This window comes from Amaranthus tricolor, chromosome 9 (assembly GCF_026212465.1).
Source record: "Amaranthus tricolor cultivar Red isolate AtriRed21 chromosome 9, ASM2621246v1, whole genome shotgun sequence".
In the NCBI taxonomy this organism is placed as follows: Eukaryota; Viridiplantae; Streptophyta; class Magnoliopsida; order Caryophyllales; family Amaranthaceae; genus Amaranthus; species Amaranthus tricolor.
In genome coordinates, this window is record NC_080055.1 from 26,816,724 (window position 1) to 26,840,275 (window position 23,552).

The window sequence follows — 23,552 nt, forward strand, 5'->3', positions numbered from 1 at the left end:
CAAACAGAAGGAAACAAAAGGCCAAATAAAAGGATTAGTTAAAGTTATTCATTTAGCTGTTCACGGAGGCAAGTGGCCAAGTGGAATCAAACTTACACGTTAAGCGATTGACCACAAGCGTACAAAGATGGAGTGCCCAATGCCCATGCTACTTACTTACGATATACTCCTTCCTCTAAACAATGCACTAACAACACTTATTTCATTTTAAATTATAATTTTTAATTATAAAATTATTAATAAAAAATTTAATAGTGATAAGATTTGAAAGTCATTTTTAAATTCTATTCTTTAGTCATTTTTTATAACAATGATGGATTTGATTCAAATTTAAATTTGAAATTTTTTATTTACCAAATACTAAATTTGTGTCAAATTTATATTTTCAATGAAATCACCGTTCTCAAACATAGCATAAATGTATTTCGAAAAAGTTCTTGGTGAACAATATAATGTTTTACTGATTTTCTTTTAATAATACCTATTTTTATTAACTATGAATAATATCAATGTAAGAGTGTTTGCTTAGAATAATACTCCTACCAAGTTACCAACTATTATTTATAGTCGATAATTTTGACAAAAAAATATATTGATTAATGGTTATACAAAAGTTGGTATTGGACTAGAAAAATTCCCTAAGTTGGTATCATCAAAAGTTTATACTATATATTTATAGTTTTTTTTTTCAATATTTTTTATGTCAATTTAGTAGAACGAAGGGATTCGTTGAAGAATAAGACAAAAAATACAAATATTATCTAATAAGTGAATTTATTTAAATATTATATTTTGAATAAATCTAGTAGAGTATAGACGTCTATAGTATTTGCTTACAAAATGGTAAGAAAACTTGGAAAACAATTAGCCAGTGTAAAAATTACAAGTGTTTTTGACGCATTGAAATCTCAATGTTTTAGGTTTGCCTATTAACTAATTTAATTTCATATCAGTATTTTGTATATCAATAGCAAATCCCTTCCCTGATTGTCTCCAGTGATCTGCATATGAAATCAACGGTTGTGGCTCTTCAATATTAGATCTTGATGAAATCAAACTCTCATTTAACACTTGATATTTCTCGTCTCTTTTCTTGATCAATTCCGTGCATATTCTGTTTTCTGATTGAGGGGACATCATAAGCGCCGGTGCACCTAATGGTAGCTTATCCCCTTCACATTATAAAATAAGTATTTTATCTATGTAGTTTAATATTATCTTTTCTTTTAAAACATAAGAAATTAATTACAATTTATGAATTTAGCATTTATTTTTTCTTGGAAAGTTAAAATAATTATATAAAATATTAATTATTTTTTAATTTTTAGAGTAGATTCTTTTGAAAAGTCATATTTATTGATGATAAAGAGGAGTTGTTGATTTTTATGTACAGCCCTAAGGGCTGTAAGTATCATTACCCTTAATTAATTAATCAAATAAGATTCCACTTGACTATTTTTAACCACCCCCAAAGTGTTATTAATGATAATCGTTACCTTTACTAATTATTGGACAGTCGATCTCCTAAGAGACATCTCTCATGCCCAACCCATTAAACCTTAATGCCCACTTACTGTATCCTTAATACCTATTTACAATATACTTAATGCCCACTGAAAAAGTAATTAAAATGTCTAATTACAATATACTTGATCCCCACCGGCACCGAGTAAGTACTTAAGTACTTACAACATTCTAAATGTCTACTTACAATATTCTTAATACCTGCACGATTATCAAATAAAAAGCAGATGACATCGAGCTCTATTATTGGTGTGTAATATTTGTTGAAATTATAAATTTTGTAATTATAAATATATATTTTATAATTAGGGTCTATAATTTATTTTTTTGCCTCAGGCCTCTAAAATCTTAAGGTCGATCTTATTTATAGATTAAATACGGATAACAAATTAAAAGTAATACATAAATAATATAATTTTCTAATATTACAAATCATTTAAAACGGAGAAAGTATTTATCAATTTTAAAATTTTACAAACATAAATATAAATAGAAACAATAATTCTAATAAAACAAACATAATTATTACTTTGTCAAGCACCTTTTCTAACTAGCGTTAAATTATATGATCATTATTCTCATTTTTAAGATCGACAACAAACGATATGAACCATGAGCGTTAAGAGTTATCAAAAGAATAATATTACCTCGGTCAACTTGCCAGGTGCACCAAAATTTGCCATAAGTTTTAGCGAATGTTTGGAGCTCCGGGTTCTGAATCATTCCTGGAACACCAGGATTTACCCAAAGTCCTGCTTTTATCTATGAAATATTATATAGTAATAATTAATTTACATTTTTATTTTATTACTTTGCACAATGCCTTAGAAGCATAAAAAATTATCTTGACATTATCTTTAACTTTTTTTATTTTACCAATTTAATCTTTTGATATGCATTATATATGTTTCTTATTAGATGGAGTCAAAAATTTTTAATTCTTTATTTTCATATTATAATGGGTTTACGTTTATTTTTAATAGTCAATCAGAAACAACCTTCTTATTAGTTTTATCATTAATAATGATAAGGTTGTATATATTCGATCCTCTCAAACCTCACCCTATCTAGGTGGGAGCCATTTAACGGTACTAGGGTTATGAATTGGTATTATTGAATCTTTTGATATGCCTTATTAATCACTAATAATCATAAGTAGCGTAAAAGTACCTCGTATGCATGGGAGTGCCACAATTTCTGTTCATCTAGTGGAAGCGATTCAAATATTTTCTCAGATATTATGTACTCAATTCCTATCAGAGTGATACATTATAATTAATAAAATAAACAAAAAAATCAAATCAAAACAAAAAAAATGCAAATTAAATACGACAGATGCTATAAAAGAAAGGGATAAAAGAAAGAACCAATAAGACGAGCACTGGGAAGATGAGAGTCATAAACAGCACATTGGCAGAAATCTTGATTAAGTCTAGAAATAAAATGATGAGTCTCAATCTGTCGAGATATGTTTTGGCTATAAACCGAGAAGGTGGTAACATGCTCGCTTATCTTATTAATAGGTTTCAAAGACTGCATCAGCTTTGATCCTTTGTCCATTATCTGATGCCCCATTGTTAATGCCTTCCCTGGTGTCGTCCCGTCATCTGCTCCTGGCATCAGCCCCGGCTTTTCATCACTCGACGCCATTTCTATATCTTCTTAACTCGTTCACTCACCGTCTTATCGGGAATTATAAGTAGAAACTAAATGATTTCAACTTTGGAGGAAGATGATGTTTGTGATGATACAAGAACAAACAAGTGGAATGTGCACCTTCAAAATAGCTCATTCATTTGCTACAAAAAAGGGATACCATATTTTTTGATTTGTAATGTTTAAACTTTTCTAATAATACCTATGTTCGAGTTGTAACATTCGATAGAATCTCAAGAAGAACACGAACCAACCAGATTGGAACACGATCATGTATATATTTGAACCAGTAACAATTGCACAACAAATCTATTTGGGGAAAACCTAAAGTTGGACAATATAGGCCCGATGATTCTACCACTCTGTAATCTATACTAGTAAACTTCTAACAAAATCTAATCATCCAATTTTAATAGCAAACGCAACTCAAGAATTGTAAAGGGAACATCGCTTATTACGAATATACAATCAATCATCGACAGATGACTACAGGACTACAAAAAATGGTGCATCTCTAAAATAACAGAGAAAAGAACATCAGTAATTCAAAAGGGAATACTTGGCCCTCAAAACAATTTTCCCTTTATCAACGCCGAGCTTTGCACCGGTTACTAACCAGTGACCAGGCGAATCCTGCGGTCCTTTAAACATTTCTGTCGAGTCAACTAGTTTTGCGAGCTTTGCAACAGCACCAGTGCTATCTAATTTCCTATCATCTGCAGTTTGTTCACCAGTCAAAGACCCATCGGCTTTATGTAATGTGGCGAGGTTTGTCGGGCTGTGATCCCATACAGACCGCCTTATAGTACAACCCGGTACCTTGGAAAATAAGAGTTTGAGATATAAAACACTTTTAGCACCGAAATCCCAAACTCCAAGCTGAGCTCCCGTTACGATATGTACACCAGAAAGATCGACAATGCATGTCTCTTTATATTCTATCGGAGCGGTGCTTACATGAGAGAAGTGCTTCCATTTAATCGGTTCGAACCAACGGCTATCTTGTTCCTCGGGTCCTTTCCATACTTGTGCACCGATAGCCATGTGGGAATCCCAATGCGGTTGGAGGATTTTCGGGAGTGATACTAGGTGTTGAAGATGGATGGCTAGCCGAATTTGCTTGGAACCTTCAAGGCTAAGCCTCAGACCGGTGACTGGTTTACGCCCTACTGTAACCTGTTGAATTGAACCACAAGAATACAAGAACAAACTTAGCATTCTCACGTTGCAAAATTTCGATGCACTCTGATTGTCTTATGTAACATAATTCGCTAGTTAGTTTGTTTTTTGAATTCACAATTCGCTCAAAATGACCCTAAAATAGCCCAAAACTAACCATAATTCGCTTTTATTGATTTGCGATTCGCAAGGAGATTAGTGAATCATGTGACAGTGAACATACTCACATAAGAAAATCAGAATAAAGATGACGATTACCTGCTCAGGGCTTACGTAAAGCTTGGGACCCATCAAACTGAATTGAAGATACGGGCAAACAGGCTCCTTTCTTTGTATGTTGCTATGTTCGGGAGCCCAGACTCGTGGCATTTGAAATTCTAAGAAGTATTGTAGATCTTCAAGAGGCGGCTTGTCTGGAAAAAGCATGAATACGAATTAATAAAGTGGAATGCAAACTATTCATTCCTTCCGGTATCTCAATGCCATTAAGTGGCTCCCACCAAGTTGGGTTTTGAAGAAGTCGGATAACAAAGGTGTCGTTTTTGATAGCAAACATATGCATTTACACATAAATTAGAAATGCACATAATTCAATGGGCCATTTCCATTTCTTGGAAATTATAAATCTTTGCCCGATCGATGTCCAAAATTTACAGTTTCATGATCTAAAAATATACACCCTACCCAATGAGAAAGATAAAGAATAAACATGAGATCCTTACGACTATTTCGGTGAGCCTTTTCCGGTTCTCAAATTTCGAAGACACAAGACTTGACAGCTACATTTTGTTTTCTTATTCATTCTTGTTTCTCATTTCTTTACTAAATTAAACCATTGACAAAAAATTCTCTTTCCTTAAATGTAAATGGTAAACCGGTTAGATTCTTGTAAAACCCTAACAAGTTAGGTTTTTCAAAATTCCTAACTAGCAAAATTCTTTAGAGCTCCTTTAGAACTCCTCTCATCAACCAAGAATATTTGTCCGTCCCTTTGAATTAACTATATTTCTTTAGATAAAAGTATTTCAATTGGAGACCCAACTATTGATATAAGGTTTATTCAGAATGGTCTCATTTTATCTCTAAAGACTTGGTGTATACTCCCTCCATCCTCTAGAATTTGCTAAACTTTCCTTATTGATTCGTCCCTTTGAACTAACTACATTTCCTTCTTTTGGAAATGGTCCCGCTTTCTCTCATCAATTCTCATCCACAAATTTAATGTCTATCGTCATACTATCCACACATTTCCAAATTTTGTCTTATCCTCCCCAAAACCAAACCAAAAACTATAAAGAATAATGCAAAGGTAACAAATTCAAAGGGACAGAGTAGAATGTGTCAGAGACCGGTAAATTAAAAATTATCCATACAGAACAGAATAATACTGCATTCATTGGTCGTCCTATAAACTTAAAGAACGAAAAAATTAACAAGAGTAAGAAAATGGAAATAAGGAGAGTAGATGCTTAAAATGTGAATAGAACCTTACACTCCAAATACAACTCAATAGCATGGGCTAAGTGCTTTAGACCCGGCACGCCTTCAATTAGAGACACGATAGGTTCAAATTTCATCTCAATTACATCCGGTGCTAAATTTACGGTCTCTGCCCACTTGGTGGAACTCTGTTCAAGATCATCCCCTCCTCTCCTCCTAAAAATAACAGTAACATCCTGCAAGAACATGTTTATTAAGTTTTGATTATTAAGATTATATTTAACAAAACATGGGGAAAAGGAATTATTATCATTACCAAGAGTAAAGTTGAGTACAGCAGAACCCCAAAACCCTGCCTCCGTGGGAGCCACTTGATGACATCCGGGAAATTGCTAGAGGCGTTCAACGGGCCGGGTCAAAATTTAAATGGGCCGGACGGGTCAAAGTCCGTTTAAACCCGACCTACTTTGACCCGTTTCTAAAAGTTCATATAATAGTTTTTTTATTCTACTTTATGGCCCGTTGGGTTGACCCACCTATGTATAATTGTATATAATAATATCATATAAAAATATATTAAAAAAGTGGTTCAATTTTTTTCGCAACCAATTCCTATAATTATCCGACCCGTTAAACACCTCTAGTAATGTCATGTTATTGTTGTATAGGGCAAAGGGAAACAATTGCATTGCTCCAACTCGCCCCTCCAAGGCTCCAACACACACGCAAACAAACCATTATAGATTGAGAGAGAAAAAGAAACTTTATCACCCGAAATACACATTTGAAGGGACATGAAATAAAACACAGCAACTATTGTATCTTACAGAATTCACTCTTATTTGAGCAAAGCAGTAATACTAACCTTGTCCTTGTATTTCAGTGGGGAAGCACTAGGTTGGCCTCTCAAGTCAGAAAACCTCTGTTCCCCAATGTCTTTCATATAAGTTTCAATGTCCGATACTGACAAAAGTGATGATTGGTCCTGCCGGACATAAACTACATCCCGCCCACCAATTGTTGTAGATTTAACGACATGGGTACCAAAATTTTCGATGAAACTGAAAAAGAAAAGAACCCACATGAGCTATTCAATTGAAGCTGCTGCTAGTCAGATATGAAACAATGAATAGACGAGCAAATAAACTTGCCTTGCCAATGCCGGAGGATCCCAAGAATAAGGGACAAAAGCTTTAATTTCATCCTTTAATGTTAATCTAGTTTTCAATTCAAGTCGGTACAAGGGAATGAAATAGCCCAGCATTGCAAGAGACTTAGTAGATGCTGCATCTGCTTGTGCGTTTCCACTAAAATTAAACATGGCATTAAAGCTTCCAAGGGGAATGCTTCTGGATAACCCTGACTTCTTATTGAAATGCTCTGACATCTGGATTCAAAGACGAGTGTGAAAACAGTGTCTAATCACAAATTGAATAAGAGATAAGCTTCCCGATCAAATATAAAGAACTAAATAGCAAATATGACAAATGAAAATTAGGCAGATAGAAAAGAATGTCCATAAAGTAAAAAGGTTTAACCGAAGATTCATAAAAGTTTACCTCTTTTGTTGTAGACAAGTTCAATTCGCGAATCTAGTAACGTAACAGTGATGCGGTAACGACAGTTATGCGGTTATCGTACCGCCTAAATATCTGTCAAAATCATAAGATATCCCTTGATACGGCCCAAAACACGGTTTTGTTACACCTTTACAATACGGAAAAGTAGTGTTTCGTTATTTTTGAAAACCTTTGATGGGAAGCAGCCTTGTTTTTACACTGCTTGAAACTCGAAAACACCAAACTTATAAACTCAAAGTTCAATCGCCAATAGTAAAACAACTCTCAAGCACTAAAACTTCATTTAGTGATGCAATGCGCCTCGATTCCATATTTTCAATTGCCCTTCGCAAACTAACTAAAAGAAACCTCCTTCTCATGTTGCCTGTAAAATGTTGCTGCTAACCTACATGCTCCATCAAATGTTAAATAAGAACAAGGTTCAAGTTGCTCACATAGAGATCACACCAAGCCCTCCAATGAAATCACCCAATTTTAGTTCTTCCTTCTCATCAGTTTGGCATTTTATGTCAACTGCTCAATCCCAAGTACAAATAGTCTTCCACTCCATGCCTATCTTCGCGTGATGAACCCTAACAAATGTACATTTTTTTTTCTGGTAGTTCGATGGCATGAAACTTTTTCGCATAAGCCACTTAAATTTTACCCATGATTTAATATTTGGCTTGTACATTGGCTCTTTATGAATTCCTTTGTATTCAAGGAGATGCTCAAAGTTGCGGTCCCATCTTAGATACACCTCAAGAATCACGGATGTATCGAATTCCTCCACATCTAACTTCCAACCATCGTCATCCACACGCGAAATATTATCTTCAAATTCTGCCCACAAAATTCACCCAAAATTCCATAACTCCAAGGCATAATCCAATTATATTTGAAATCTACTAGCAAAATTCAAAATTATGCCATGTGACAGTTTAGGAGTGAGGTTTCTACCTTCTTCTAACTCTACTAGTAGTTGGGTGCTAATCTGGTGACGAGTAGTTGCTCTTCAAGCTGAATAAATTTATGTTGGCTTTTGACTTCACTGTTTCCTTCTTGACGAACACTTAGTTAAAGCCTCATCTCCCCTAACCCAATGTCAAGTCCTTGCAAAGTTGGCATCTCCTTATCTTCTTTAGCTATGTCCTTCAAATCAAAACTTTTTCTATAGTTCTGAAAAACCATAGAAATCATCTTCTTTGCATGTCCAACACAAACTTACTCCCTTGCCAATGAATGCAAGCCTTCATCTCTTCCATGAACCAATTTTATTTGGTGATTGACGATGAAGCATTTTAAGGTGGAAAATTGAAGAAAAGGGTGGAAATAGAATGGGGTCTTATGGTCACATTGCAGTGAAATTGAAGAGAAACATGAAAGGGAGAGCCACGTGAAGAATTGTCAAAACTGGTTGCAATGGGTAATTGTTTATTGAAAGAATCGTAAAGTTAGGTGGTTAAACTAAACACGTTTCAAATTAGATGATTGTTCCGAAATTGCTATTTTTACGTTGTTGTCCAAAATATTCCTAATTTTCACTACGATCGAGTAAAATAAAACAATGTAAACAAGTTTTCTAATGTCTGAGTATTTCTCAAAGAAAATGTTTCTATTTTAGGGCACTCTAGGCAAGTCACAAAGATTGGATGATTCAATTTGAACTAATTGATTGATCTCCCGAGAGAATACTTTAATTGCGAATTGGATAATGTTTTCTATCTTAGGGTTTTAAGGAGTCTTTCCTCTGATTTTGGGGGCCTATAAATCGGTTAGTGAAGAGAAAAAGATTAGAGGAGGAGAAAGGCGACCCTCTATTCTAGGGTTTTAGAAAAACCATGAGAAAGTGAGAAGAAATTGTGCTAGATTAAAATCTAGTTGTGAGAGGCAAACACTTGACTAAAAAAAGTTCTTGTAATTGATGTTGTAATGTTGAATTACATAAGTAAATCAACTTTTTGTTGGTTTAGAAAGAGCAAAAAAATCACCCATACATCTTGCAAGTTGCAAGTATTTCTTGCTTGTTTGTTTCTTTTTTGAATGTTATTTTAATCTTCTTCCTCTAATCAATTAATCCACTACCTCACAACAATTACTCTACCCCTTCTATAATGAGCTCAAGTGCACAACCACATCAACAAAAATACTGATAAAGTTGGGTTTGTACACAAGACCACACAAGAGGAGAGTTGACTGCACACAAAACAAACTGATGAGGTTTCATCCTAAAATCAATTTGTTATAGATGGAGTAGCCCATTAAATTATATGTTAGTCAACCTTTCTCAAATTGTTCGATGTGAGATCATACAAGTGAACTTTTCCAATAAAAAAAAACTTCTTTTAATAACAAGAAGCCAAATCTTCAAATGCAAAGCAACAAAAAAACCCTAATCAAGAAATTATCTAGGTTTCAAGCCATATATAACCCATTAACAAGCTAAATATATACAACAACATCAAAAAATTTAACAAATACCCAGAAATAATACCAGCACAAAACAAAATCAAGCAAAAAAGTCATGCATTCATTCATATAATTATAAATAAACACACAAAAAAATTCACCTCATGAAAGCTCCAAACAGGAGTAGCATCCCAAGCCTTCTTCCCACTAGAACATTGAATATCATCAGAAACATTAGGAAGTATAACATCATCTGAGATAACAAAATCCCTTGTATGATCTTCATCTAATTGAATCAAACGAGACCCAGGTGCTCCTTTGCAGTATAACAATCTAATGTCAGAAGTAACATCAAATCCTCTACCAACTGCTTGAATTGCATTGCTTAATGTGGTAAGTAAAGCATCATTTTTTGCTGTTGTTCTTGGGTTTTTCATGGATGCTTCTGCCATTAAACAAGATTATAGAACTTAAAATTTATGTAAACAGATAGAAATTGCAGCAAATTTTGGTGGGTTACAATTACAAAGTTCCAATTTTTACAAATTTTTTTTGGGTTTTTCAATTTGGGGTTTCCAAATGTTTGTAGAATTAATTAATGGGTGGGGTAGGTTGGACTTTTGAAGGAGAAAAATAGTTTGTTTTGTCCAAAGTTTGAGCCTTTTGAACTATGATGATGCATTAATGTTAGTTGGGTGTCTACTCAACGCGTTTTAGTGAATTGAAGTGGAAGATTCTTGGTTGACTGGTCCTCTTTCAAACCTTCTAACTTTTCCTAAATTCTTTTTTTTTTTGTTGTTGCGAATACGTGTTCATTCAGATCAACGATGGAGTTTTGAAATGTAAATTTTGACAAGAGATAGATTTATTCAAGTTTTAGTCTACCTATAAACTGATTTATACATGTAAAATTGAGATTTTCTAAAGTATGGTAGCCTAAGTAAATAGCCGTGATTTGTAATATTGACAAATTATCCTTATGTGTAAGAATTTAATGGACTATAGTTTTTAGGATTATAATTTATCTTATTTTTGTTTTCTTTACTTTATTGGTATTTATTTTTTCATTTTATGGTAATTTACAAATCAAAATGATTCTATTTCATTAGTAATTTAATTTTTGTTAGCTAAAACATGCATTTAAAGTATCTATACTTCTCATTAAATTGTGGGCCATGAGGGTGGATCACAAACAAAAACAAACAGATGTAGTAATATCTTTGTTAGCAACAATATCCTACTCTCAATTGTTTTGATTCATAAATCAAATCCTATATTAACAAATAAAGTTTTGGTATTAATGTACCGATAAAAATTTAATTGAAAAACAAAATAAAATTGTTATTATGAATACAACCTAAAACCGTGCTTCGCACTGAGTTTTAGAAAACAATTATCTATTAGTGTTATATACATATAGTGTAGAACTATAATACAAGTATACAACTGATAACTGATAACTAATAACTGAGTTTAGAACCGAGTAATAGTTGAAAACACAAGCCAAAGAAAAATAGAGTCATGAACTTCTGCAACTGCAAGGGCTATTTTGATGCACCGGTGTAATGGATACCTCTTACGCTTTTAAATCTAAGGTCGTTAGTGTAATCTTGAAAATCGGGAACTCGATCTGGTATCTCCATTCTGCCTTCGAGCATGCTCACTACCTCGGACATGATAGGCCTTTCTGAGGCGGCAGCATTAGTGCAAAGAAGAGCAACATTCACCATTTTCTCTGCTTCTTCGATGTCGTAATTACACCCTAACCTTTGGTCAACTAGTTCCACATAGTTACAACTCTGTCTTAAGTGACATGCCTGAAATGTAAGTTGATGTTATAAGAAATTTATTCAACTCAACGAAGTGTTGAGGAAGAAATTGTAGAAAGCGAGTAGATAAAAATGCTCGTTATTTTATTTATGTGAAGTTTCAGATGATGTTTGCTACCAAGGGTCAATCGGAAACAAGTTCGATTTTATTGCTATTCGCTAACAAAGGTAAGATTCCGTACCGACCCCTCCAAAGTAGAGCCTTATTGAGCCCTTTTATAGCCAGCTTCCTTTAAATTATAGTAGAGCCAGTTTTTGACCCGGTCCTTACAAAGCCCTTCTAAAACCATGCCGGATAAGGGCTCAAAATGGGGGCCCGGCCCATTGAACATCCCTACTACAAACCTATGAAAACTACTTGATGGCATTGAGATAATGAAATGGTGTATGTTGTTGAGTAGGTTAAAAATGTATACCCAATCTAGAAGACAAAAGAAGTCATCATTTGGCACATAACTGCTATTGCTCCTTCCGCTGACGATTTCCAAAATCACAATTCCGAAACTATAGACATCAACCTTGTAGCTTAGGTGACCCCATAATGCATATTCTGGAGCCATATATCCTCTAGAAAGAACAACAAGAAAGAGTTATGTGAGTCATTTCATGAAATTCGCTAAAATCGAAGGCTAAGCAGCGGGGCAGGGGGCTGACATGGCTTCCTAGACAAAACTTACATTGTTCCTGCCACGCGTGTGCTGATATGGGTTTTATCATTTTCACCAAGCTTAGCCAATCCAAAGTCGGAAATTTTTGGATTCAGCTCTCCGTCAAGAAGAACATTTGTAGCTTTAATATCCCTATGTACAATCTTGAGAGTCGAGTACTCATGAAGAAACTCTATACCTCTAGCAATTCCGATACATATGTTAACTCTCATTTTCCAGTCCAGGAAGATCTGATTTTGATCACGGCCTACAATTGCATCCAAATAAACCCAAAATCAACAAAATGTGGTTATCATCATCATCATCCCAATGAGTCCCCACCAAGGAAATACTAATATGGTTATACCCAGTGTCACATGATTCGCTAATTGCCTTGGAATCGCGAATTGGAATAAGCAAATTATGGTCGGTTTTAGGCTATTTTTGAACCATTTTGACCAAATCACGAACCCAAAAGGCGATTTAACTAGTGAATTGTGTTTCACTGGTTATACCTTGTTTAAAATTCAAATAACCTACCAAACAAAGCACGGGCAAGACAATTGTTTTCCATGTATTCATATACCAACAATAACTGATCCCCTTCGGCACAAAATCCGAGTAACCTAACAAGATTTGGGTGCTGCAAACAAGTAATCATGCCAATCTCATTCAGAAACTCGTGATTTCCTTGCTTTGATTTAGAAGAAAGCTGCTTCACCGCAATACGAATTCCATTTGGCAATAAACCCTGCAAGAATTCACCATATTTTTATGTTTAACTTTAAGAACTACCTACAATATAACAAATGAGCCGCCAAGAAGCAAAAAATACCTTATAAACAGGTCCAAAACCACCTTCGCCTATTTTGTTCGAAGGATTGAAATTATTTGTCGCAGTTTTGATTTGTTCCAATGTATACCCACCAACTTGTAATTGCAGTCCCCCAAGATCTGTCGATGAGCTTGGTTAGACCATAGCAGACAATAAGCAACCTTCCATGAAGTTCAGAAACAAAGATACGATACACCGATGGGTTTTTCATTACAATATTTTTCTGGCACACACCTCAGACTCATTTGTATGGCATGTCTTAATTGGAGAACTAACAATCGTCTCGTCAACAAATTATTCACTCTATTAATCTTGTAAATTTGTTTCTTCCACCCAATTGTTATTCGTGTTCACCAAGTACTCCTTAATATCATTTTTGTTAAATACGACGATATGGGACCAGATGCATGTAAATTTTCGAGGCCACGTCAAAAAGAGGGGGGGGGGGGGGGGGGGGGGAGGGAGGGGGGGTGTTAAAAGTAACCTATGTGTTGAGGAGACAGAGAAAAAATCCACTTATAGTATGCAGCAATTATTTACAAGCTTCCAGAAAAGGAAAGTATTGCATCTAAAAAACAGGGAAATTATACTCACTACAGTTTGTCAGAACTTACATTGTTTATTCCTTTTCCCGACTCTTAGGCAGCCTTTCCACCAGAGAAGAAGCAAAGCCAAAATGACCAAGATAAACGAGAAGACTCCAACAGAGATGTAAATAATTCTTTTGTGCTTCCTGTCACTCGAGCAGTGTCCAGAAACTGCAAAAAAGGGACAGTACTATCAGAAGAAACAGAACGAGCAATAAATAGAATAACAATGGAATACAATGTAGCTTTTGTTTCCAAACAAAATATGAAAAGATCATCCCACCAAACAATAGAACCGACACAACACACAAAAACTAAGAATTTCTACATGACAGCAGTAGGAGCAATCTAGCTATAAAATTATTACGAATATATGCCTACGTAAATTGGGACCAATTTAACACGGTACTTGAAAGGCATTCGAGGTGCAGGTGATGCGAAATTAAAACATAGACCAGCCACGGTAAAATTTCACGTGGAATACTTCATGCAGAGTCAGACAAAGCCGCCCATCCATTAAACAAATTTCTAAACAAAAACTCGTTAAACACATCTAAATGACATGAAGCACATGTGGTATTTTTTATATCACTCCTAGTGATGCACTCAAGTACAATTCATTAGAATAGTCGTTAAATCTCCTTTTTATTATAGTTCTATTTCGCAATCAAGAGTACATCCTCCTCGTTATTGTAAGGATAAAGTAGCATGCATGTGACCCTCTTACTCCACCCAAGAAAGAGCCTTTTTGGCTTTTTAGTGGCACTGAGCAATGTAATGATGTGAGATTTCTAGTTCCCAAGTACCAAACAAAAATCTCATCTGATCTGATTTCAATAAGAATAAGTAATAAGTTCAAAAAATAAGTTGAAGAGAACATGCCCTAAGTAGGAACTAGGAAGAAACTAGGTGAAAAAAAATCCAAACATGCGACACTCACCAGGATTGACAGATATAGCTGAAATGAGAGGCCCATAAACTCCTCTGGTAGGAATTCTTGTTGTCCCTCTACCAGCCCAGTTAAATCGAATCTCCAAAACATTATTTGAAACACTTGTGTTAAAAAATTTGACTGCTGGCTTCTGAGCTCCATGAGCCTCATCTTCAATATTGAAATCCTTGTGAACTAATTTGTTCTGTAGTCAACATAAAATCAGAGCAATCAGTATAATCATCGACTTGAAGTACACGCAACGCAGAAAGATTAACAATTAGTACCTGGATGTAAATATCAAAAACACGCCTCCCAAGACTGTTGTACGTTCTGTCGTTTGTGAACTCAATCTCAGCGAAGTGCAATTTAACAGAATAATTACCATTCTTCAGGCAGTAGGCGAAATACGTAAGGGTAATTGGGGAAATACGTGCAGTCGTGTATAAATCAGATAAATTACTTCTAGGCCGCTTCGTAATATGCCGTATACTTAACAAATCAGCATCATCCATGAAATCACCAGTGGAACTAAATCCCCAGTAATTTTCCTTGTTCCTGAAATATGTGACTATTCCGCCTTGAACACCTCCATCTCCTTCATATGTAACCATTCTGTTGTCATCTTCGGCTATAAAATCATCTCCACCACAATTAACATGTAAAGAACAGACATCTGCCAATAGAGTAGTAAAGCAAATCATCAAGAAATTCAATGTTAATAATGTAATCTTTCAATTTGAAAAATAAATGTTTCCCATGAATAATGTTTCCCAAGTATAGTCTTTACTCCTCACAGCACATTCCTTGACGGCCTGTTTGGTAATCGGCATTAAATGGTTGGAATGGTAATAGAAAGTTAGTGTAATTTTAGTATGAATGTCTCTTGTCAAGTTTAATAGTCATAGATATACTCCATCAACAATCTCATTTTCTTCACAAAATGCATTACCATTTGAACATGTGGTATTAGGTGGTAATGAAAAAGTGTGAAGAAAAAAAAATTTTTATGATCAAACTTTCATTACCATGGGAATGACAACAATTTACACCACAAATCGTTTCCATTCCCACCATTTATTACCGATTACCAAACGGGCCATGTGTGTACAGAGTTATATGATGATACAAGACAAGTCTTATCTAATTTTCTTTGATGTTTATCTCCATGTTGTGAATCCACGTTCCACTACATAGTTTAATAACTCTCCTCCCACGTGCATGATCAACTAGAAACATTTTTATTACTTTCTTGCATACTACAAAAAATTACAGGTGAATCATTTTTTATAAAACAAACAAAAGAATGTGTTTACTTATCATTACGTTCATAACCAACTACAGGACAGCCCTCACTCATTACTATTTTAATCTCTCAACACTAAAATAACAATGCATTAGTGCATATATCAAAAATATTTAGTGTTCATTCATAGGTGAAAGGAAAAGAGGTAGAATTAGTTATTTTTTGCAATAGAAAATGGTTTGGCAAAACCAATGCATCTCAGGAGAAAGAAACTTACATCGTGGGCATTCAATGCTCTTTGAGCAAGGAAGCACTCCCTTTCTACAGATAAGAGAGAAAAAATCGATACTTTAGCCTTCAATAAGTGAATCAAAATTGATACATTAGGCTTCTAGAAGAACCCCATATGTTGGGTTTAAGGCTTTGGCTTTCTTGTTGACCTTCTATAAGAACAATTAGCGGAGATCTGTAGAATGTTCATTAATGTATAATATAAGCAATAATAGTAACTTACAAGTTAGCACCAGTAGCAGAGCTTCGGTATAAGTTTATGTTAAATTTCCTAGTCAGAACGCAACATCCAAAAACAAAAACATCACAAAACCACCAAATGGAAACAAACTATGAGAAGTCAAATAAATCATAGGCTTACATATTTTCACCACAAGTGGGCTGCCCAGGATCTTGCCATGTGAATTTATTGTAAGACAGATCACTGTAAAAGCATCAAAATTCTGTCAACTATATACATAATATGCTAAGCGACGCATACCATACATACTGTCCGAACTCCGAACAAGTTAATTTCCAATATCATAATACAAAAGTGAGCGTGCCAACGAAACATAAGACAAAGCATATATGAAAACTTACGTTTGATGTTGAAGGATTCAAAGATACAACACTTCTACATTGATTTTGAGACTTCTACGTTTAGGGAAATAGGGTGATTCATATTTGTAGCGGCTGTGAGTCAACGACATAAGCAAGACCAGAAAACTAGTATTAGTGTACTTTGGTGAACTAGTTTGCGGACCGTTTCATTTCACGCCTTCCATTCTCATTATGAGTAATTAAGGTTTTTGAGGTGCCTCTCTTGTTTTACATAACTAGGGCCATGACTACTAGTTCTTAAAAGTCATATCTACCATAAAGATCTTCTGTTATATACTTATTTGTTGCACTTTTTACCAGCGGATATTCTGATTCAGACAGACTAACCCACAAATAAAAATGGACTCTTGCCTACTAGTGTGTGGTTTCTGTTCGTGTTGTTATTGGCTACGCCAAAATTTACTTGTATCTCAAGACAATCAAGTATCAGCTAAGACCTAAGAGTAATACCCATCAAATTATTTAGTGCAACCTACGATTTTGAACTTGTAATCCCTGATAGAAAGCATATATTGGCAAAAAGATTGTATATTAAATCAAGGATGAATGATCAGATTCATCGCAAAGAAAAAAAAAGGTGGAGAGAAAAAAAAAAAAGAAAAAAAGCAGACCATAAAAAATCAGGGTAACACGAACAGGGAGCTATCTAAAAGAGTTTAAAATAAAGATATGATACTAAAATCACAAGCTTACATGTTCCTTCCATCCTGCAACAAAGAAGAATGAATGTTTCCACTAAGCATGTTGCCCGTCAAAAATCTGTTCACAAAAAGAAAAAAAAAGCTCAGGATGATCATAGCACAAAAGTAGGAATGATGTAGAATATGACACAAGAATCGGTCAAGGTCTAAGGGCTGAATAGTGAAACAAAAAAATGGTTGAGGGAGCCACCTTAATAAAGTTAAAAAGGTAGAAAAATTATTTAGAGTGAATTATTGTGGTTCCCCCTTGAAGCTGAAGCCATTTTGCAGCTGTTAACGCAACCGAAAGCACATATTTGCACTATGATTTACGTCGAATGGTATCCCATGGAAGCTGTGGCATCAATTGTGCACCTCAAAAGAATAAGCTGGAATGGGGTTCAAAGATTTAGAGAAGTTCAAATTGACTCTACTAGCAAAACAAGTGTGGAGGCTTCATACCAACCCTAATTTCCACTTTCCGAAAACTTTTAAGGCAAGACATTTTCCTTCCTCTATATGGTTCACTTCTACAGGGTTTAACCCTAGCTATGCTTGGAGGAGCATTTTGTGGTCTCGTCATCTTCTCCAGGCAAATGTAAGGCGGAGAGTGGGTGATGAAAATATTATTACTCCAAGAATGATGCATGGCTTGGAGGAAGAGGAACAAGAAAGATTATTACTCCAAGGAGAGCCCTCGATCATAATGCTTACGTGAATACTCAAATGATGAGAGTAATATGGCACGAAAGGTGTGGGTGTTGCACAATAAAAACAATGTACCATAAAAATGCAAAATTGTTGGGCACAAGCAATTGTATGTTTCATCTCAATCAATTATATGTTCCAAGAGTTACTCACATATACTTCAGGTCCTTCGCACTTGTGTCATCTGGAATTTCTCCCACTAACTTGTTAAAGCTAACATCACTGTAAAAATAATCATACAGAAGAAGTCGAGGCATCAGTCATGAAGCAATCATATCTCATTATGCACTGAGAAGCAGGAGTTTACTAACAAACTATATGAGAATAATATATAGAAAAAATTGTCCTGAATAATTTCACCTATTGTCCTTCTGTTGTGAATAATCCCAACTATTAATTATTTCAAAATAATCCAACCTTTTCATATTTTTTGCTGACAGCATCCCTTGCCGCATTTTAACCAGCTATTGTAATTAAGTACCACCAAAGAGGAGTAGGTTTAGACCAACGAAGAAGCATAAGGAGGAAGAATAAGTGAGTGTAACGGCTAGTAGTTACCTACAATAGCCGGTTAATATGTGGAAAGGGGTGTTGTCAGTAAAAAATTATACATAGGTTGTATTATTTAAAAATAATCAATAGTAGGGATTATTCACGGCAGATGGGCAATAGGTGGAATTATTCAGGACAATTTTTCCTAATACATATTGTGAAGGAAATAGACCAATACAAGATGCAAAGATAGTATACCCCTCAAATACTAGCTCCTGCTACAATTATACGATTCCACTATTATTTTAAATTCTAACGAAAGAAGTTAGCCACTTACAGCATTTTCAACTTATTCATCTTCCAAAGGTATGCTGGAATCTCTCCAGCTAAGTTGCAGTTCCTCAGCACACTAGAAATCCATATTCCAGAATTACTTACTAAATTTTAAAAATCAGCCTTAATCTTTCAGTCACATAAGACGGGGTTTAACATACAGTCTTTCTAGGCCAGTCATATTGCTCAGATCTGGAAATTTCTGACTAGACCCGTGGATATCACTTATTCTCCTGTAAATTAAGAAACCCACCAATTACATGATCGGAAAACAATAATAAATTTCAATAGTTCATCGCATATACTCACAATTCAGTTAGTCCATCTAAGGAGGATAATGCAGATGGAATAGGCCCCATAAGTCCACTTGCGTGCATTTCCCTGGAACGAACGGATTAATGATTCAGTAGTTGAGTATAACGTAGCAGCGTTAAGTCAATGAGACTAGAAACTTACAATCTATTAAGCTTCTTCCAATTTTTTATATAAACGGGTATGACTCCATCAAAGCTATTATCATTAATCCGACTTCAGAAGAAACGAAAGAAACTGTCAAGTTATGGTGTGGGAAAAGCGAATAAGAATAAGATATATGTTTAATGTGTTCCAAACTTACAAATCCTTTAAATTTATCAGGCCAGCAAGTGAGTGAGGCAGTGATCCACTTAACTTATTCGAGGACAGCATCCTGTAATGCATATCATAAGACGGAAAGTGTGAAATTTAAGCAGAAGTATCAACATTTTAACTGATCAAAAAAAGAAATTTCAAGAGCTTGATCCCCACATATGAAACAAATTGCTTACAAAGTCTCCAAGTTGACTAATTTCCCTAGCTCATCGGGAATTCGGCCTGTAAATTGGTTGGCCTCGAGACTCCTGCAATAAATGATATAGATTACAATATAAACACCCATTTGTAGTCTTCTCAGAAGGGGGAGAAAAATACTACCAAACTTTCTTCTTTATTCGATTAGAAAAATCAAGAATACCAACTTAAATAAAGTTGCCTAAAACTATCCTTTGTTGACAATAGAATGCACAAAAGCATTACATTTGAAATATTATGAGTTGAAATAATAAAAGAAACCTTAATTTGAAAATCTACGTCTTATTTTAGAATAACCGCTACATTGAAATATTATGTCATCTCATTCAATCATACAACATTACATTGCCCCAATGTAACTTAAGTGGATCCAGCTTAATTGACTCGCTAGCTTCTTCAGGACAAGTCTCAAGTGCTATAATATCTTGTACACTTGTGTAACTGTTACTAGTAGTACCCGTCTTCTAAGGTAAATTCAAACAAGAAGTCAAGAACTATTACATAGAAGGTTATGAAAACGTTTAAGATATAGGACAGCTTTATACAAATATAACAGGTAGTTACTAGCTTACTGGAAAACAATGGAAATTTTCACGAACATTACAGATAACTCTCTAGGAATTAGAAAGATAAGAAATCAAGACATACAGGGTAGTGAGACTTCCCATATTTCCTAGCTCCTTCGGGATCTCACCAGATAACCGGTTTGCAAGTAGAGAGCTGCATGAGGTTCACCTGCATGACTTTATAAAATTTGGGCACCCAAGAAACTTAAAATGCCAAAGATATGAATGTGCTTACATAAATTTTAACTGCATCAAAGCCCACTCCACAGGAATTCCGCCAGATAGATAGTTGTACGCCAAATCACTACAAAGATAGAAATGAATGATTCATACTGTAATCTGAAAAGTCATGAATGCAAAGTATATGAACAGAAGTCAAGGTATTACACTTCTTGGAGATAAGAAAGCTTCGCCAGTTCACGTGGAAGAATCCCAGGTAGACTGTAACCCTTGAGAACTCTGCAATGCATATAACACATGATCTCCCATTCACAAATTTTGCTAAAAACTTAATTCATTTCTCTTCGTAGAACTGGAATAATTTTTTTCAGAATGTAAAGAATCCAAACGACACGAATGAAATTATTAGGAACGAGATATGGATGGAGTAATACATTTTTACAGCATGGCAAGTGTTGTTCTCATGCTGACAATCACACTCTATTTTGCTTTCAGCATTTAGTGGTAATTGTGGTGTTCCGCCAACCAATTGAATTGGACAAGAAGCACTATCGAAATTCCAGTTCGTGGCACCCATTGTTTGCAATATTTCGTGAAGAACGATCACTGCATAGCAGACATTGATATATTACTCACACTATCACTGCATTCTAAGTTCAAGATGTCAAACGGTGTGCAAAATTACTATTGAGAGAATTCAATAAAAATCTCAAGGTAACCTCTAAAACAGAACTTGTTATTCTCCATAGATGGAAAGCCCGGAGTTAGGGATGGTCATGGGGCGAATCTGGAGCGGGTCCAGATAGACCCATTAATGTTTAAGGGATCTAGACCTACGGTCCAGGTCTAGAGGTCCGGTCTAGGTCTGGGCCCGGGTCTGAGGGTCTAAACACAAATCCAAAACCAGTTTTCATTTTTGAGATCTAAATCCGATCCGGATCCAATAGGTCTCAAAAAATAAGACCTAGATTTTAAAAAAAAGGGACAAGTCCAATAGGATCTTGGATCCATGACCATCCCTATCCGGAGTCCAACACAGAGTTTGAAAACTTCTATAGAACACCTAGCTAGAAGATTTTGCACCAACTTAGAATACTCCATTATGATACGCAATGGAAGAATACGAGCATGTCACAAGAACCAGCAGTAAAGGAAAAAGTCCATATCTCCGTAGTAGGACTAGTACTATCTACAGGTAAGTTCTTTTTCTACATGGTACACAATTTAAATTAAACCAATAAGGACATCAATAATGTTCTTCGACATGAGATTGTGTCAATGTGAAATTCCATCTTCCGAAATATTGTTTGGTCATTGCTAGCTACAACCACTTATAATCAGGTGATACAAAAGAAAAAAAAAACACATAGTCCCTTCATCGAAAATTTCCCCATTTAGTTACCCAAGAAAGAGCCCTTTGAATTTGATAGGGAAAAGTTAAAGGATAGAATACTTGAAAGTGAATATGGATAACTAGCTACATTCACACATCTCATTCAACATAAAATTAGATATTAACACAAACCCATTAACACTCCTCTAGTTAATGATCTTATACCAAACTCAAACCTAAACTACCAATCAATTGAACATAGTCAGACTACTTACAAGATCCCACCAACTTGAAAATTGCTAATTTGAAATATACCCAAATGTAATTATCCATCAAAAATAGAATACCCACATCATAATGCTACTTTCGTAAGTATTTGCCAACCAATCCAATTTGAAATCCCTCTCAAAAACAGTCTAAACCCTAGTCCTCTCCTCCAATTCCCTCTAAAAATGCAAATAATCTTGGAGTCATACCAAAGCAGGTAACGTCAAATCCAATCAAAAAGAACAAGAAAGAGACCATAATTCAACATACAACCCACAATTAGTAATAAATTTGTCATTTTGTAAGCCACTAACAAACCCACATCAAAATTTGACAGACCCAGAATTAACAAAAGGTCTTTTCTTTGCCCTAATATGAACAAAAATAAAACTTCACAACCTTAAAATATAAAAAATAAATGAAATACTAACCTTCATCTTCAACTAATTTGGACTGTATTGGAGACAGAAGAAAACCCAATAAAACCATCAACAGAGAAAAAGGGCTTGTCATCATTTATGAAAAACTGTTACCATAAATTATGATTTACAAAGTAAAAGTTATGCTTATTCAACAGGAATGAACTCTATGATTCATTGTCCTTGATCAAGCAACCCCAATTTGCGAGTTGCTACAGTGATTTTGCTACTGAACTTTGAAAAAGATGGTTAGATTATGGATAAAGAAAGATATGGTATTAAACAATTTAAGTTTACTAATTCAAACAGGAAAAGAAATTGGACAAAAGTTTGACAAAAATAAAAAATTGTGGATTAAAGAATGTAGCTTGCAAGTGGGTCATTAAGTTGACTATGGCTAATCCCATTCATTGTATAGCACTGTGATTTACAGCCATTTTCGTCACTTATGATGTACAGAAGCCTTGTGCCTTAAGTGACACTTTTCTGTTCAAATCATATCCACTAAATTTACATTATTTCTATTTTTAAATAATAGTTTACTATTTTCTTTTAATTTTATTTATATATTTTTTTTCTGTTACTTTAATTTTATGCATGATTTATTTTCTCTTTCTATTTATTATTATTTTTTAAATTTATTAAAAAAATCGTACGTTTTATCTTTGATTTAATTATAATGAGACATAGTATTAGTAAGTATTTTTCTTACAAATTTTGAGGTTCTTCCAAGTCAGATTTAGGAAATAAAATTCTGCTAAGTCAAAGTTATCTACATAACATAACACATGGTCTTTTGTCCACGTTTTAGAATTAGTCTTGTTTTAATTTTTAATATTTTTAGATTTTGCTTTACTATTTTTAGATTACTTTCAAATCAAAATATTTTGCCTAATTTTTTTGGGTATGGTTGTCGTCTTGTCAATTTTCTTTTCTCCTCCTTGATCATATTGTGAGCTGATGAGCGAGATACACTGAATGTGATGATGATATATTTTCAAGTTTTAAGA

At 34.6% G+C, this 23,552-nt stretch overlaps 3 protein-coding genes across 6 annotated transcripts; all 3 read right to left on the reverse strand.

The window, feature by feature from the left end:
* Nucleotides 1-814: 814 nt before the first annotated feature.
* Nucleotides 815-3,301, reverse strand: LOC130824260 (oil body-associated protein 2B). The gene is made up of 4 exons (XM_057689193.1): nt 2,892-3,301; nt 2,695-2,777; nt 2,172-2,286; nt 815-1,172 (listed from the first exon to the last, which is right to left on the reverse strand). Exons 1-4 carry the CDS (start codon nt 3,172-3,174, stop codon nt 934-936), a joined length of 720 nt encoding a protein of 239 aa, XP_057545176.1. The 5' UTR covers nt 3,175-3,301; the 3' UTR covers nt 815-933.
* A 262-nt stretch (nt 3,302-3,563) lies between these two features.
* On the reverse strand, nt 3,564-10,448 carry LOC130824259 (MACPF domain-containing protein CAD1-like). 2 transcript variants are annotated; one of them, XM_057689192.1, is made up of 7 exons: nt 8,319-9,915; nt 7,359-8,201; nt 6,951-7,186; nt 6,665-6,860; nt 5,852-6,035; nt 4,618-4,772; nt 3,564-4,356 (listed from the first exon to the last, which is right to left on the reverse strand). In XM_057689192.1, the coding sequence occupies exons 3-7, from the start codon at nt 7,184-7,186 to the stop codon at nt 3,718-3,720; spliced, it is 1,410 nt and encodes a 469-aa protein (XP_057545175.1). In that variant the 5' UTR covers nt 7,359-8,201; nt 8,319-9,915; the 3' UTR covers nt 3,564-3,717. The 2 variants fall into 2 exon arrangements, with proteins under 2 accessions (XP_057545175.1, XP_057545174.1); XM_057689191.1 differs by lacking the exons at nt 7,359-8,201; nt 8,319-9,915 and adding an exon at nt 9,929-10,448.
* A 379-nt stretch (nt 10,449-10,827) lies between these two features.
* LOC130824258 (probable LRR receptor-like serine/threonine-protein kinase RFK1) lies at nt 10,828-23,029 on the reverse strand. Of its 3 annotated transcripts, XM_057689188.1 has the most exons (24): nt 22,555-23,029; nt 20,958-21,129; nt 20,731-20,802; nt 20,579-20,647; nt 20,426-20,497; nt 19,756-19,827; nt 19,566-19,637; nt 19,406-19,477; nt 19,259-19,330; nt 19,111-19,182; nt 18,954-19,025; nt 18,278-18,346; nt 17,430-17,495; nt 16,495-16,557; nt 16,357-16,404; nt 16,120-16,163; nt 14,884-15,272; nt 14,606-14,801; nt 13,693-13,836; nt 13,079-13,197; nt 12,784-12,994; nt 12,274-12,511; nt 12,013-12,163; nt 10,828-11,584 (listed from the first exon to the last, which is right to left on the reverse strand). In XM_057689188.1, the coding sequence occupies exons 1-24, from the start codon at nt 22,637-22,639 to the stop codon at nt 11,312-11,314; spliced, it is 2,913 nt and encodes a 970-aa protein (XP_057545171.1). In that variant the 5' UTR covers nt 22,640-23,029; the 3' UTR covers nt 10,828-11,311. The 3 variants fall into 3 exon arrangements, with proteins under 3 accessions (XP_057545171.1, XP_057545172.1, XP_057545173.1); XM_057689189.1 differs by lacking the exons at nt 20,958-21,129; nt 22,555-23,029 and having other exon boundaries at nt 10,831-11,584; nt 20,426-20,512; nt 20,731-20,800; XM_057689190.1 differs by lacking the exons at nt 20,958-21,129; nt 22,555-23,029 and having other exon boundaries at nt 10,831-11,584; nt 19,736-19,827; nt 20,426-20,512; nt 20,731-20,800.
* Nucleotides 23,030-23,552: the final 523 nt, after the last annotated feature.

Coding starts and splice junctions, on each gene's coding strand:
- LOC130824258 (XM_057689188.1), bottom strand. CDS start 22,639: ATGATGACAAGCCCTTTTTCTCTGTTGATGGTTTTATTGGGTTTTCTT. Junction 19,331..19,405: donor TGGAAGAAGCTTAATAGATT/GTAAGTTTCTAG, acceptor CGTTCGTTCCAG/GGAAATGCACGCAAGTGGAC. Junction 17,496..18,277: donor GCGAAGGACCTGAAGTATAT/GTGAGTAACTCT, acceptor TTTTGTGAACAG/ATTTTTGACGGGCAACATGC.
- LOC130824259 (XM_057689191.1), bottom strand. CDS start 10,219: ATGGCAGAAGCATCCATGAAAAACCCAAGAACAACAGCAAAAAATGAT. Junction 7,187..9,928: donor CTGTTTGGAGCTTTCATGAG/GTGAATTTTTTT, acceptor CTTTGAATCCAG/ATGTCAGAGCATTTCAATAA. Junction 6,861..6,950: donor GATCCTCCGGCATTGGCAAG/GCAAGTTTATTT, acceptor TTTCTTTTTCAG/TTTCATCGAAAATTTTGGTA.
- LOC130824260 (XM_057689193.1), bottom strand. CDS start 3,174: ATGGCGTCGAGTGATGAAAAGCCGGGGCTGATGCCAGGAGCAGATGAC. Junction 2,287..2,694: donor GGCACTCCCATGCATACGAG/GTACTTTTACGC, acceptor AATATTTCATAG/ATAAAAGCAGGACTTTGGGT. Junction 1,173..2,171: donor CACCTGGCAAGTTGACCGAG/GTAATATTATTC, acceptor TATAATGTGAAG/GGGATAAGCTACCATTAGGT.